This window comes from Antennarius striatus, chromosome 5 (genome assembly GCF_040054535.1).
Source record: "Antennarius striatus isolate MH-2024 chromosome 5, ASM4005453v1, whole genome shotgun sequence".
Lineage (NCBI taxonomy): Eukaryota > Metazoa > Chordata > Actinopteri > Lophiiformes > Antennariidae > Antennarius > Antennarius striatus.
The window spans coordinates 17,076,394-17,093,091 of record NC_090780.1 but is presented as its reverse complement, the minus strand read 5'-3'; the positions used below and the strand labels follow the sequence as shown (position 1 = coordinate 17,093,091).

General features: G+C 40.0%; 1 protein-coding gene across 2 annotated transcripts; it reads left to right on the top strand.

Annotated features, from left to right (window-relative positions):
• Positions 1-215: 215 nt before the first annotated feature.
• mettl1 (methyltransferase 1, tRNA methylguanosine) lies at positions 216-9,051 on the top strand. Of its 2 annotated transcripts, none has more exons than XM_068315873.1 (6): positions 216-366; positions 1,739-1,866; positions 1,958-2,142; positions 5,559-5,672; positions 7,436-7,537; positions 7,960-9,051. In XM_068315873.1, the coding sequence occupies exons 1-6, from the start codon at positions 266-268 to the stop codon at positions 8,074-8,076; spliced, it is 747 nt and encodes a 248-aa protein (XP_068171974.1). In that variant the 5' UTR covers positions 216-265; the 3' UTR covers positions 8,077-9,051. The 2 variants fall into 2 exon arrangements, with proteins under 2 accessions (XP_068171974.1, XP_068171975.1); XM_068315874.1 differs by lacking the exon at positions 216-366 and adding an exon at positions 1,126-1,638.
• Positions 9,052-16,698: the final 7,647 nt, after the last annotated feature.

The window sequence follows — 16,698 nt, the reverse complement described above, 5'->3', positions numbered from 1 at the left end:
TTTAAAACTGCCCGTTTTCATAATACAGTATTAAATTATGTCTGCTGAAGAATCCTCCACGTTTCCGTCAACACCGGAGGTAGAAAGTATTTACCGTACACCTATCGATCGATAGGAATAATAGTCTAATCAAACTGCAATGGAGCCGTCGGTCTTCCACCTTGGCAACCCGTGACGTTTGGTGATGACGTATAAACGCTGCGACACAACACAACGAAGAAACGTGTGTCAATGGTGAATAACGGAGTGGAGAGTTCGTGGAGATATGTCTGTGTTTCAGTCCAACATGAGTTTGTCAATGCCGCAGAAACGTTACTACAGACAACGAGCCCATTCGAACCCGATGGCCTACCACACGTTCGACTAGTGAGTCACGACCGTGAGCTCCGAACAGAACCGGTTTTGTTTCTCACTGCTAGCTACTAGCTGCCCACGTGACCCTGGTGATGTGCAGCGTTAACAAGTGTTTTCTTTTTAATTGTTCAGGAGTTCATATTTCCTCTCATATTTTATGTTTTAGATGAATAACACTTTATCGATTCCAAAGGAAATTTAGGGATTTAGAAACTAGTTAAAAGTATAAAATACATCAAAAAGCATAAACACTTCCTTTAACTCTGTCATGTCTGAATTTTTTTAAAATCAACATTATTTCGGTTTTTTCAGTCTAACATATTTATGTTACGTATTTTTCTGACGTCAGCATTTTTAAATTGAATCATGACTAATAATGATGTACTAGTGAGCTAGTATCAAGAAGGGGCTCAGGGATCAGCTCTGAGTCCCTTGTTCGCTATGGTGATGGACAGGCTGACAAACGAGGTTAGACAGGAATCTCCATGGACTATGATGTTTGCAGATGACATTGTGATCTGTAGTGAGAGCAGGGAACAGATGGAGGAGAAGCTAGAGAGGTGGAGGTTTGTCCTGGAAAGGAGAGGAATGAAGGTTAGCCGCAGTAAGACAGAGTACATGTGTGTGAATGAGAGGGACCCAAGTGGAAGAGTGAGGTTAAAGGGAGAAGAGATCAAGAAGGTGGAGGATTTTAAGTACTTAGGGTCAACAGTCCAGAGCAATGGAGAGTGTGGAAAAGAGGTTAAGAAGCATGTACAGGCAGGATGGAACTGGTGGAGAAAAGTGTCAGGTGTGATGTGTGATAGAAGAGTTTCAGCTAAAATGAAAGGAAAGGTGTACAAAACTGTGGTGAGACCAGCGATGTTGTTTGGTCTAGAGACAGTGTCACTGAGGAAAAGACAGGAAACAGCTGGAGGTAGCAGAGATGAAGATGCTGAGGTTCTGTCTAGATGTGACCAAGATACTGTAGATAGGATCAGGAATGAGTACATCAGAGGGACAGCACATGTTAGAGGTTTTGGAGATAAAGTCAGAGAGGCCAGACTGAGATGGTTTGGACATGTCCAGAGGAGAGATAGTGAATATATTGGTAGAAGGATGCTGAGTTTTGAACTGCCAGGCAGGAGGCCTAGAGGAAGACCAAAGAGGAGGTTTATGGATGTAGTGAAAGAGGACATGAAGGTAGTTGGTGTGAGAGAAGAGGATGCAGAAGACGGGGTTAGATGGAGGCAGTTGATTCGCTGTGGCGACCCCTGAAGGGAAAAGCCGAAAGGAAAAGAAGAAGTGAGCTGCCATCAAGTTGATTTCAGTTATGTGTATTATGAGCTTACTCACAGACTTGTGAGTTAGCGGTCTTCTCATTAAACACCTGTTCACTTCTCAGCCCAGTGTGCCCCGGAGAAATGGACTGGTCCCAGCTGTATCCGGACTTCTTTGCTGGCAGCTCCTCTGAGAAAGAAGCTCCTCGAGTTGAGTTTGCAGATATCGGATGCGGATACGGGGGGCTTTTAGGTAGTTGATGTAAGACATTTGACCACCTGCGGGTTAGTTGTGTTATTTTAACTTCATTCCATCTTCATTCATCTCTGTCTATGTTATCCAGTGGAGTTATCGCCACTTTTCCCAGATAGGCTGATCCTGGGTCTGGAGATCCGAGTGAAAGTTTCCGATTATGTTCAGGATCGTATCAAATCACTGCGGACCTCGGAACCAGGGAGTTACCAGAACATTGCCTGCATTCGCAGTAATGCCATGAAGTACCTCCCCAACTTCTTTTGTAAAGGACAGGTGAGTTGGCTGTTCCTGCATGATTCATTCCCAGAACAAGACATCAAAAAGAATTTGAGGAGGCTGTATTTGTTGTCTGCATGATCCACTTTATTGCTGAAATTATTTTCTCAGCTGTACAAATCACCTGTGCAAGAAGTCGTGCCATGAAATTTCTTCACTACAAATTATAACACAGTCAACTGTTATTAGTTCTATAACAAGCTGGAAGCAATTAGGAACAACAGCAACTCAGCCACAATGTGGTAAAATCACAGAGCAGGGTCAGCGGGCGCTGAGGTTCATAGTAAGCAGAGGTCACCTAACTTTTTGCAAAGTCTGTACTTACAGACCTTCAAACTTCATGTAATCCTCATGTTAGCTCAAGAACAGTGGGTAGAGTGCTTTATGCAATGGGTTTCCATGTCCGGGCAGCTGCAACCAAGCCTGCAATTACAAAACATTGGATTCAGTGGTGTGAAGCACACCACCACTGCACTCTAAAACAGTGGGGACATTTTCTCTGGAGTGTCCCAACACATTAAATCAAATCAACTGGACTTGTAGAAAGCTCCTTGAAGACATTTCACCTCACATCCAAGAGGCATCTTCAGTTCTGGTGGTGTTTGGTATTGCCTCAGCTTGTCAGGTCCAATTGGATCTGGGTGAATGAGAATCCTTACAGACTTGTCTCTGGAACGACAAGTCACACCTATCCATCTGACAATCTGTTGGACGAGTCAGGGTGTGGTGATGGCCAGGAGAACTGACATAACTGACTGACTGCATCACTGCAGTCGTATACTCCTCCACTTAGGACAAACACTCCCCACTGACTCAGAGAGGCCAAACCACCTTTTTCCAGGTAAGAACCATGGTCTCAGAGCTCATGGTTCCACTGGGGACTCTATGTCCCCAGCCTCCTCAGGGAGCTGGAAGAAGCTCCCCTGGAGGTGGGAGTTGAAGACCACGTGGACAGTGGGTTCCACCAGACGATCCTTCATGACACGTTTGGGCCTGCCGAGTCTGTCCGGCCCCCTGCTCTGCCAGCAGATCTAACTCACCACCAGGTAAGTTAGATCTGCTGGCAGAGTGTCCAAAAGACACGTCATTACAAGACACACCAAAAGGTCAGTCTTTGACCTCCAGCCTAGGGTGTTGGAAGTGTTCATGAGCGCACCAGAAGAGCAATGAAGTTCCCAGTCAGAGCACTATCCTGTACCTACTCCCAGGGACTCCAAGAAGGCCGTATATTCCACACTGCCGTTGGACCCATTGACTGAAACAACGGTGAGACACCTGTCCCCAAACCGAAGGCGCGGGGACGCGACCCTTTTGTTCACTGCAGTAAACTCCAACATATGAAGGCTGAGCTGTGGGGTTATAAGCAAGCCCACAACAGTCTGTCGCCAGTGAAGTAAAGGTCCAGCCCCTCTCAAGAGTTTGCAATCCAGAGCTGTGGGACCGAGTATATCTAGACCGTATCTCTCAACCTCCCTCATAAGATCCCATGTCCCAAGAGCCAGTCTCTGGACCCAGGGATTGGGCTGTCAAGCCTCCCACTGTAGACTGCCGCCCAATCCATACTGCACCCATTCTCTATGGTTCCCTTGGTAGGTGAGTGGTGAGTCCACTGGAGGCTGGGTTCCCATTGTCCTTTTGGGCTAAGCCCAGCCGGCCCCACAGGCAGAGGCCCAACCACTAGGCACTCGCATAAGGACCCCAGGCCTGGCTCCAGGGCAGGGCCCAGGTGCGCCATACCGGGCGACATCACAGTCCTTGTTTTTATTTGGGTTTTTGTAAGACCACTGACATCTTTAACACAATATACACATCATCCACTTCTGTAATAGTGGGCTGAGGCAGAAATTTCAGCATTATATACAGTATGTAACGCACCACTGCAAATAACTCTAACCCTAAACACAGAAGTGCATTTGTGGAATGCATTGCATTTATTTGTAAATAAACATGCTGCCTTATTTTTACTATTTATGTGAAAATAACCATTGAATCCGTCGTTCAGTGGTGCTCAGCAATTTGTTCCAAACTATACCTTCATGGATGCAACTGGAGGTGGGTTATTGTGGATTTGTAGATACTGCTGAGAAACATAATACATGTTTGGCATGAATCACCTCTGAATGTGAGCTTTTATGTGGCGTACCTGTGGCTCCCTGTCTTACCGTACCTTCCTACAACATCCAAGTAATAAGTAATACCAATATACAAACACTCCTGACTCGGAGTAAAGACTTTCCTTGTTTAACATATGGACTGAATTACATTTTATGAATCACCCAATAAATCCTGGATTTAACTACAATGGGGTCATTGACTGACACGCAAGGCATCGCATCAGCTGAGGATAGAGCAATGCAAGACGCCATTTATCCGTTCTAATTAGCAGCGGTAATCTGTGACTTGTTGAAACTGGCATTCATTTGTGCGGTGGGCTTAGTGTACCAGGGTCAGTTTAGGTACCCTACCGAAAAACGTAAATCACCTCGAATGCCCCGGGAGAGTTTTGAACTCGCAAATTAACACAGGGGAGTACTTATTTTAACACATCCTTCTGTGAAGCTTTCATGGATGCGAATGATGTGTTTTTCATCTAAAAAGACAGACACTCATTTGTTCTTGGCAAAAAAACATTTTAATAAGCCATTCCAGGTCATTTTAAACAACATGGCTATTATTTCTACAGTTTGAGCAACGGCTTATTGCTTGCCTGTAATGGAAAGAAATGAGAAGTTTGCCTGGATTTAGCATTAAACTGTGGCCGTACTTAAACTTCAGTTTCTTCACAAATGAATCCGGTATCTTTTAACTGGTATTCATTGTAGGTTTGGCTTTACTAGTGGGTTTTTTTCAGGAGATATAATGAACTAAATCACCACCCAGACCAGATCTGTAAATCTCGTCCCAATCCTTCTCACATGCAGGATGTTTCAAACAACGAAACAGCAGATTCAAATAACTCGGGGTGCTTTTCTGTTCAGTTTCTTCCCCCTGCTATGTAACCCAAAGCAATTTAAAGTGGGAAGGTTTTTCCACCAGCCCTGAGGCGGCGGCAGTCCCCAGTCATTATCACCACATCTTTCTGTCAAGACCTGACATTATTTATTTTAACTGATGAAGTTACTGGAATGGTCTCTGATTTGTCAGCCAGTGTAATATAAATGGAGCCTTCACTTGTGCATGTGTTAAAGGCACAGGGGAAATTCCAGATCTGCAGTCACTGGTGCTTAAAAATCCAACCACATTTTATAATGTGGGCCACCTTTAAGTGATGACATGCATACATTTTTAAACTGCAGTATCACAGTACATAGAAATAGTAAGTCTATGTGAGGACGATGAAGTAATAATTTACCTCTAAAATAAAAACCTCTTTGCTTTTTCTGTTTCTGAACCTTTTTTTGTGTGTTTTGCAGCTCAGTAAGATGTTTTTCCTCTTCCCTGACCCACACTTTAAGAAGACCAAGCACAAATGGAGGATCATTAGTCCCACACTGTTGGCAGAGTATGCCTATACACTCCGCATCGGGGTATGTACATCAGTACTATCAGTAATCAATCAACAGGTGTTTGTTTGGCAATATATTTGATTCCAATGCCACACAATTTGCAGCTGCTTCTAAAATGTGCACAGCATTGAACACGTAAAAATTAGACTTATAATCTGTGTACCAGAGATTTTACTTTCGGATCTAAATAAAAGCTTAATCAGTTACTCTCAAGAAGAAGACAAAGGAGCACAAACATCAAACTGGCTTTGAGAGAATTTTGAAAAGTAATGACTGAATTTTAACCTGGAAAAATCCATTTGATTTGATAACCATTTTTTGAAGGATGATTATAGGATTTTGCCTCTAACGACTGATTATGCTTGGACATAATCAGTAGTTAGAGGCAAAAAATGTAATGACATCCACATGAAGTCAGCTGCACATCAAGCTGTGATCTGGATCCAGGGAGTATTTCCAGAACATGATCCAGAATTTTTGAATTTATAGGATCACAAGATTATTTCATCATTTCTCCATCACTGTGGTGAAATGATGAAATGATAGCAGAAATTATGAAACAAATGTGATGCATATTCAGAAAGATGCTGAAGAAAGCAACCAGCTTTCTGTCAAACTAGTAATGACCAACGTGAGTCCAAACTCTGGTGTCAGGTTTCGTTGGTCCTGGAGTCATTATGTGCATGAAACATATCAGGATGATGCTTTTAAGTTCAATGACAGACATATTTTGCTTTATATGGTTTTGTTTACACCAAAACCCTTCCTGTTTAAGATGCTGAAGTTATTATATTATTAAAGGTTTTTACTCATCAGAAAAGGAAACTTTTCCCAGAACTGTAACAGAATGAGGCAGAATTAGATTTTTTTTTTTTTAATAGACTTGACCGAACTAATGGTTGCACAACAAGTTGGAGCTGTGCTCATCATTTTATCGATTGATTGCAGTTTGACGAAATCCATGAATTCACTGAAATGCCATTGAGCAATCGGCGTGGTCTGCAGCTGATCTCCGTCTGGTCACACCCTGATTCGGCCCGTCAGGCTGTCTGAGCCACAGTGGCACCTTTGAAAAAGACGTGAGCGCTGATGGATTTTGTGAAGAACAATGGAGGGCTTGTGTCTCCATATGGCTTAATCGTTTTATACCCTGGTGTGTGCATTGATGCATTAAGGCCTGCCTGTGTGTTTCTGTCTGTCTTGTGTGTATGAGCTCAAAAGGGTCAGGCATTCACATGGACGTGGTTAAGAAAGTGCTTAATTACTGAAGCAGGCAAATTTAACCCTTTTAACCTGTTTACTCTTCATTTTGTGTTTTTTCTAATCAATTCAGACATCTTGTTAGATTACATCTGAATGAGTGTTTCACAAGAGTCAGACAGTAGACACAGCCCCTTGGCCTGTCTGACCAAAATCCATGTGTGCTCTTAGTTTTCTAAGAAATCCCAGTTCTAGAAATGTTATCTGTCCAGCCTCCAAAGTAAAGTGCAGTGACACAGAAGATTAACCTCTGTGTTGTCTGTGGGTTATTTTTATCTTTTTAGGAAGGAGCAATGCTCCCTGGAGGTGATGAAACAGCATTACTCTAAGGTTAAAACGCTGACTTAACAACGAAGGAAAAATCAGTTATCCTTCTTCATTTTTATTTTCATGATTTACGTAAGAAAACAGTTCATATTGCGATTGATGTGTCAATTCCTGTTCCTCCCCCCCAGCGAAGCTTCGGTGACTTATTTTCCCAGTACTGTGTTAATGACCTCTCTGTGTTTGTCTGGTCGTGTTAGGGTTTGGTGTATACCATGACGGACGTGGAGGAGGTGCACGTCTGGATGGTGAAGCACTTCAGCGAACACCCGCTGTTCACACGTGTTCCTGAGGAAGACCTGGTGTGTTGATGTGTAAATTTGCACCACAATATTTTGTGTGCCAGAGGTCAAACTCTTGACCTCCAACTGCTCACAGAATAGTTTGACATTCTACATTCAACAAAACTACATTCGTAGTTTCGTTGAGAAAATGATCTCATGTGCCTTAAAAATGAATATGCAGCCAGTTGTTTTTGGCTTTTGCTGCACTTTTGTAATATAATTCACATATAAAACAGTTCGAAGTCCTCTCATGTCCCTCTGGCTAAATCATTAACCCGATTAGCATATTTCCTCAAATATATGGTTCCTAATTTTGTTCTATTTACATCAAATGAGGAGTGATTTTTGCTGAGCGTACTTTCAGTGGAATATGAAGTTTAGTTGGTGAGTAGTCTGAATAGATTGTTTCACAAGTGAAGTAACTGATGTTTTTTTGTCAGGTCAGTGATGTCATCATAGATCGTTTGGGTACCTGCACAGAGGAAGGGAAGAAAGTCCAGAGAAATGGAGGGAAGAATTTCCTCGCAGTTTTCCGGAGGATCGAGGATCCAAAATGAAATGAAAGAATTTGGACGTGTGATAAATGTCACTGATGGTCTAATGTGTCACCAGGATCATTCGTCCAGCAGGTGAACAGGACCGACGTTCACATCAGTTGATTTTTTAGTCACGTGATTGATGTTTCATTCCTCAGAAAGCCCAAGGGTAGTAAATCTGGAACTCTGTTCAGACTAGACTCATAAAAGTTTTGACTTTGCTTATTTAAAATTTCGTTTTTAACGACGTCCTTTAATTTCTTTTGCCAAACTCTGTATTGCTGTCTTTGTGTTTTCTGTAAAGCTGTAAATACCTTCAAGTGAAACATAAAGTCAGTGTCGGGTTTGGTTCATTATTTATTATACTCTTTCTACACTTTAAAAACCCCGAAATAACTTTTTCCAACTTAAACTGTCCTTTGACTAAACTTCTTTTTTTGCTGAGTACAGGATTCAGTCTTCTCTAACCCTGCTTCTGGAGAGGAGACCCTGGTGTTTGCTGTCGCCTCACAGCAGGAAGGTTCTGGGTTCAATTCCTTTTAGTGCAAAGTTTGTCTGTTCTCCCCATGTCTGAGTTCTCTCTGGGTTCCTTCCACCTCCAAAAACATGCAACTCGGGTGATTTGGTCACTCAAAATGGTCCGCACATGTGAATGTGTTCGTGAGTACAGTAGTTGTCTATGTGAGGTCCTGTGGTGCACTGATGTGGTGTACCCCACCTCTCATAGTCAGATATGATACGCTCCAGCAGACCCATAAACTGCAATCTTACAAGAAGATGGATGAGTGATTTAATGAATGAATGAATATATAAGCTCATGAACCTGTAAAGCATCAGATGGAGAAAGTAAAGTGTTCATTCAGCTTGTTTGCTGTGGGTCATTGTCTGCCATTTGAAGGTCATTTTAGATCACAGCAATGAATTCATTGGTGTTTTCAATTCTTCAATGTAGAACCACAATTTCATCACAGCTATCATTGCTCCTGTGTGTAATATAACCCTTTATGTCAGTAGAATCTGCCATACATCTGCTGATTATCTTTGTGAAGTCCAAATCAAAAGGCTTCTCTATTTGAAAAAGTGGTTTCTTGTGCTTTATTCATAATTTCACCTCTTGACTATTGCTGCTCTGTCAGGTGTTAATAATTAAAAACAGGAAAGAACTTGCCTGGAGGTTAGAAACCTAGATCCTGGAAAACCCTATATGATCACAGAGAAGTGATTAAAACACTGAAACTTCAGTCATACTGTTGGTATTAGAGAAGGTATTGTCTGCCTTTGCTAAGGTTATTGTACTTATAACATATCTAACAGGAGATGTTATATAACGTCTGTTAACACTCAGGCCAATGTGTGTGCGGATTGCTTCCAGTATTCAGAGAAAACACCATCTGTGCCATGAAGTTGCTTGTGTGTGAAATTTCTCTCTCAAATTCTGTTAGTTTCTAGGACAAAATGTACACAGTCACTCTGTGCTTCTGGGCTAAAGTTCATCTATGAGCAGCAGATGAACCTGTAAAAATACAAAGCCAGTTTCATTCAGCTCAGATACTGCTGATACTGCTCTATCAAAAGACACCATGTTGTGATGGAATGGTCTGAGAAGCTGAACCAAACCCCGTCTCGCTGTCTTTCTGATTGTCTGTATCCTTTAAAAGATAACTGCAAAGGCCATGATTCCAGGTTTCCTGATCTTGGATATCTTTATATTTCAAGGGAACGCTTCTCAACCTGTATACATTTTTTGTCCAAATCCACATGCTTTACAGTGCCTTATGAAAGTATTGCCCCCCCCCCCAAGGACTTTTTGACATTTTGCCACATTTCAGGCTTCAAGCTTAAAGATAACAAACTGAAAATATTTTTCAAGAATCAACAACATGTGGGATGGAATCGTGAAATTGAACAAAATTTATTCAACATTTTATATTGTGCTTACAAATAAAAAACTAAAAAGTAGGATGTGCAAAAGTATCGGCCCCCTGTTCTCTCAGCTCAGCTAAACGACTCCAGAAGTTCTCTGATGACTTCTGAATGATCCAGTGCTGACCTAAATGACAAACAGAGTGCATCTGTGTGTCATTTGGTCTCACATTTGGACATGCTACTTTTCAGTTTTTTATTTTTAAAAAATATATAAAATGTTGAATAAATTTGGCTCCACTTCATGATTGCGTCTCACATGTTGTTGATTCTTGAAAAATATTTTCGATTTGTTATCTTTAAGTTTGAAGCCTGAAATGTGGCAAAATGTCAAAAAGTTCTTCGGGGGCCAATACTTTCGCAAGGGACTGTATATACAGTTTTCACTTTTAGATACATTCCTCCTCCTCAGAATGACTTGGTGTTGTAAGGACATCAGGCTACATGTCGGGAGTAAACTCTTAGTCTAAATTGATTCAAGACGGTTCAAGTTCACATATTGTTTGATAAATACAGGAAATAATGTTAACCGATCTGCTCCATTATATCTGCCGTGGTGCCAGTGTTCTGTTATCATTTATTACTACCCTGAAAGCAAAAAGTTGTCTGAGTCACCCACAGAGCTCTTCAAACAAAAAGTTGGTTTTAATGCTCTGCAGACAAGACAAAGAAGGAAACTTAATGATTATCATTTGGAAACACTTGCAAAGCAAGTTTATGCTCCTTTGCTTCACACCCAAAGTATTTCTTGCAACAGATATTGAAGTCAAGGGTCGTTCCTCCTCCGAACATGTTTGGAGGCAGCTATCAGCTCGTGTTATAACAGTATGTTCTCAAACTGAGGTGACTGATTCTTTTGTTGCCATTCTCCTTAAAGTAACGTAACACAACATTCTTGTGATGGATGGAGACCTGAATGGAGTCACTGCTGAGGATTTTCACTGCTTCAGTCGCTAATAATAATATAAATAATAATAATATTGGTAATAATAATTTATTTTACACTGTTGCATAGTTGAGAAGATATATAACACCGATGCACTTCTTTGCAAAGCATCCTGAGACTGTCTACCACTGTCTTTCACCACTCTGTTATGAGACTACATCTGAGAACACTTGGTTTGCAGGGCCGTCTGAAGGGCTAGATGATATTACCCTCATCCTCTAAAGAAAGGGGACAGCTTAACCTGTGAAGGAATGCACCAACGAATGACACAATTACAAAAAAAAATCCTGCAACTTCTTCTTTTGCACTATTATTTTTTTTTAAGAATTACAGAAATGCAGTTTTTATAGTTAATACAGTTTTCCTAACAGCACCTCATTATTTGTGTGTAATAAATAGTATCATTAACATACTATACACAATTTATTTTCCCCAATGCAAGAAGAAAGAGTCTCTGGGAGATAATGGAGAGCAGACCAGTGAGGTGATGAAGAGACTGAGAACATTATGCCATCTTCATGTTCTGAAGATGCTTTTACTTATTTAGGGAAGAAAGACACGGGTTAAAGCTTCTCAGTATCAACAAGATCAATTTAGTTAACCAACCAAATTAGTTTGAAAGTTTCAGAGAGGAAAATCTGCATTTGGTGCAGCATGCAGACTGTTTGGTAAGAAGTTCAGACAGGATGAATTTATGAATGATGTTTGATCCAAGATGTTTCATAGTAGGACAAAAAAAGGCCTTTCAAACTGCCTCCAACATGCAGTGGAACTCAAGATTGATTATGTACACATTCTTTTTTACAAATTGAACTTTCCTTTCTGATCTGGTATTGCATTAAGTTGATGATTGTGTACATTTAATGATAGCGTATTACTGAAGAGTTTGTGGTGACTACTTGAGTGCTTCAAACTAAACGAGGGAGTAGAAGTAAAGTTATATAGGTCAAAAAACACTTGGAACACAAGTCAATTTAAACAAGAGAACTCAAGATTTAATGTGCTGTATGAATCCTCAGTAATATAACACACATACAGACACACACACGTACTCAGGCAAAGGACTAGTCAATATGCTAATAATGGAGAGACGGAGTGATCGGCGGCCACACAGCAGAGCCTAGAACGAAGAACATCTCTAATCTGTTCTCACAATTACATCACATAATGTTCCCTACTTCTGGCAAAGTTAGACAAAGTTAATATTCTAGCAAAGGGATCACAATCTGCCATCCTGAAGGTTAACATCAATCGTTTTCTTATAAATGGAATAATAATGGGATGCAACAAATGTCAAAAAAGCACAAAAGGAAGTTAATACAGGATCAGTTACAAAATAATAAACTCCATGAAAAGTAAAATTTAGTGTTAGAAGAATTGGCAGGGTGTTATGAATTATGAATAATAATAAATGTGCTGCAAAATGGTTTGAAGACCGGAGCTGTCTCAGCTTTTGTGATATTAAGAGGGAGATTGTTCCACAAGATTGGAGCTAAAGCAGTAAAAGCTACCTAGACCGTGTAACTTTTTTAATTTTTCAAACTCTGCAAAATAAGGGGTTATGAGTTCTGAAATTTAGGGGGGAGGCAGACCAAGCAGAAATTTCAAAGCAATTTCAAAGTCAATAAAAAAAAAAAAAACGTTGTAAAAAAAAATCTGACGAGTAGAGAGCCTGGGTAATTGGGCCAATATGGGTTATATATTCTATCCTTCATCAAGCATTTATATGAAGTCTCTTCTACTACATTTAAAATAAATAATGAGTTACAGTTGTCTGGACTGGAGAAAAATAATGCTAGTAAGCAAAGTCGAACCAAAGCATTGGTTCAACTTTGGCAACTGGAAAATGAGTCTTCATGCACTGACTGTAGTTGAGGTATTGCTAAAAAACAACTTCAAAGTCACCGGTTGGCCGGTTTATCTTAGTTTATCTTAGTTTATTGTGGGTGACACTGGAATCAGTAGCTGTTCAGATAGACACCCAGTTTGTCGGTCTGTTTGTCTGTCTGTCTGTCTGTCAATCAATCTATCGTGGATCATTGACCTTACTAACATTAGAGCCACTAACAGCAGTTGTCCGTTGCTGCGGATGTCCCATCAATTTACTCCCATGGTTTGAGACTTATAATTCAAGTCGAGCCAATCACATCAGTGGCACCTCCAGAGTTGACTACTCTTTTCAGTACAGCATTCAGTTGAGTTCAATCAAACAGGACTCATCGGGAGACCAAACTGCATATAGAAAATCCTCACTTCATGTCACCCTGGTTACCACTGGTTGAAGAAAGAAGAAGTTGTCTTGATGAAGGAGTGAAGCTCCTTCAGTCCTGGATGTGGGGCTCCAGCACAGATATGATTGCTAGTCATACACAAGTGTATCTTGGAATAAGAGTGATCGGTGAAAGGCCATACTCATGTTACTCAGAGAAATGGGTTTACAGAAGAACATAAAGTTTCATTCCAAATGCCTAACAACCATCTTTTCAGGTATTTTGAAACCAGGTTTGATTTGGAAAAACAATGATTATTGAATCTGAGACAGATTTATTTAAACAGATGCTGGTTACAGTCCTGGTTAAATACTCCAAAAGCAGACTAGCCAGAAGAAATGTATCTAACACATTAGGAATTAAGACTCTGGAAGCCTCTTTGAATTGTGAGAAAATAAAAACGAAGTCATGTAGCTGCAAGGTTAACATTTTATACAATTTCAGGCAAAATTCAAGGCTTTCAGGTGTAAATTATTCAAAAGAGGAGGGCGGTGGTTTGGGTTAAGGTCAGAGCAGGAGAAGTTGTTTTCTGTCATCTCAACAAAATAATGGAAGAAAGTGTCACTCACTTTGTGGTTTTTACCAACAGGGTTGGTAAAATTTGTTGATGCTATTTAAAATGAATCTTGACTTGTGCTTTTCTTGCGATTTCAATTTGAGCAATTTCATTAAATTTAATGTCATTTGAACAAGGAGGGCCTTACAGTCTTTTTTTGATTAAATTACTTAAAACTTTATTCAAATTACTGGAAGAAAAAATAAAAAACATAACCACAAATAAATAACGCCATTAAACTAGAAGGGGCACCAGGGTGGATTCCTGCCAAGCACAACAGACTCTTTCAATTAAATGAAACCCTAATCCAAATTCCAGCAAGACATGTGCAGCATCAAAACATTCGCCCTCAGGGAGTTTGTTGAAGAAAACAAATGGATCCACACCTTTATCTAAATCTATGTTCACCAGTTTAGTTTCAACAAAGCTGCTTCCCCATCAAACAACTATTTGTTTCTGACTTATGATTTTCTTCTGAAATTGAGATCATTTGAGTGTGAAGTAATTTCAGCAAAGAAAATGGACCATGATATCCATTTTCTTCTCCAGCTCCAGACTTGAGCCAAATGATTCCCTCAATGATTGTCCTGTTCACTTATTTTCTTATGTGACAAGGACAATTCTAGCCACATTTGGAATGTTTGTTGTGTTATCAGGGAATGGAAGAGAACCTGCTTAGATCGCTCATATTGAACTTTGAGCTAATTCATTTTCCACATCCAAGCATCCCTGTCTAACTTCAAACACGCTGTTTAATTGTTTGTGACTCGTTTGACTGTAACCTCAACAAAGTCGGCAAACTGGACACACCTGCCTGGTAGAACATTTGCATTAAAATAATAATTGCATGATTTCTTTAATTGTTTTAATTTTTGACAATTCTATTTATATTCTATAATTCTATTATAAATAGAATTTATTTATAATTCTATTTGTCCCCTTTTTTGAGAGCCAAAGTGACTCAATTATCTTTATCTGCTGTGTGGATATAAGTAGCAGCAGATGTCATGTTAGATGTCATGTGTTAGCAGCCTAGCAGCAGGAGAAACCAGGATTCACAGGAGTAGAGAATTTTTTAAAAAAAAGAAAAGATGGGAATCTTTTCATACAAAAACTTTGAAAATGTTGATGGAAACTCTAACCTTAACCCAAATGAACAATTGTGTGTCATAACAAATGTCAATAATTAATTAATTAATTTCCCTTTGGGGATTACTAAAGTATATTAAATAAAAAAATTAAATTACAATTAAAAATTAAAAGAAAATTGAATGTGTTGTGTAAGACCGAGCTTCATCGGGACACTGATGGCCTTTTTAAAAAGTTGTTTATGTGTTCATGTATATTTCAGAGGTCATTGTGTTTATCTTTCATCCCAGAAGATAACTCTCAACCTTCCACTCAGGAAATCTCGTCTATAGACGTTTTCTGACAGATTTTGATTCTTGCTCCATGTTGTACTTTCCTCCTCACGTGATCCCACAACCTTCACCAATGAGATGCTAGGGGGAAAAAAACACATTTAACTCTGACAAGTCATGTAATGGTGTGATTATTTATTCTAAGCTCCACATATGAAGCAAATCACAGTCTGTGCTTCATAGTAGTTGCATGGTTCAAATTGTAATAGTTCATGTATGTTAGTTATTTAGACATCAAATCCATACCTACCAGCATAGTTCTGTGGATTTTAGTTGTCTAAATGTCATAGTTTATTATTGTCAGGTTGTGACTCCTTTTTTAAAACAACTTTAGACAACTTGTAGGATCTGAAGATGCATCTTCTGGATCAGTGAGGGAAGAAAGGTCCTGACAATTAAAGCTTGTCATTTTCTACAAGATCAGATTGGTTCACAAAATAGAGTCTTCCAACCACAGTTAGATCGTTTGAGTACTCACCTAGAATAAATGGTGCTTCAGAGCGTCTGTTAAAAAAATTCATACAGGAGGAATTTGTAAAAGGTTGTGTCAAGAAATAGAAATGTTTCCGAATTAAGGAAGGCTCCATTAAAGTGGAATAACTTACTATTAAACATTAAATCCTAAATATGGATTTCATATAATGAATCATTTATTCCATAACAACCTCTCATGTTTCTTTGTGCTATGCTTATGTCAGTTTTACTGTAACAGGAGCCTCATGAGATCAATATGATGGATCTCAAGACACTTACCGGTAGCAGATAAAAGAAATACATTCAGTGTTTCAATACTGTGTTATTACTAAACCGCTGATGGCTGATAGTCACCTGCATTTCACTGTAACTGGATGAGCTCAAATTTCTGGTTATAACATAGACCTAGGAACTTTCAGGCAGATTCTGAGTATATCCCCATTGTTGTAACCCCATAGTCTGCACACATGGTGCTTTGGGCAAATTCCACTTGAAATGAAATCAGGTCATGTTTTGGTTTTTTTCCTCTAAGAGGGATACCTACTTGATCAGCAAAAGTTTCAGTTGTAACCACGAAAATAAAGCGCTGACAGATATTTGTCAATATTAAACTTGAAATATTACTCCGGTATCTTCACTCTGCAAACCTTATCCTGTATATGTTTCACATGTCAGGTGTCAGGGATTGATTTTTTTTTTTTGTTTTTTTTTTGTCAGCACGTTTTTGTCCATCAGTTATCGACAAGAGCATTGGGCTTGATTGTGACTGACACACGCGTGCGCGCACACGCGCGCGCACACACACACACACACACACACACACACACACACACACACTGACTTCAAACAGGAGTCACCCATTAGGTTGTTCGCTCAGGATGAGCCCGTGCGCTCTGACTGGGTGTGTCGGAGCGCAGCCCTCTGATTGGACACACCTTCCTCTCGGTTCACGCCTTCACGCTCCCATCCGAGCGGGGCGGGGCCTGCCGTGCATTTACACCCATGATTGGCTCACGATCAAACAATTTTACGGCTTTATCTCGGTGGGTTTGA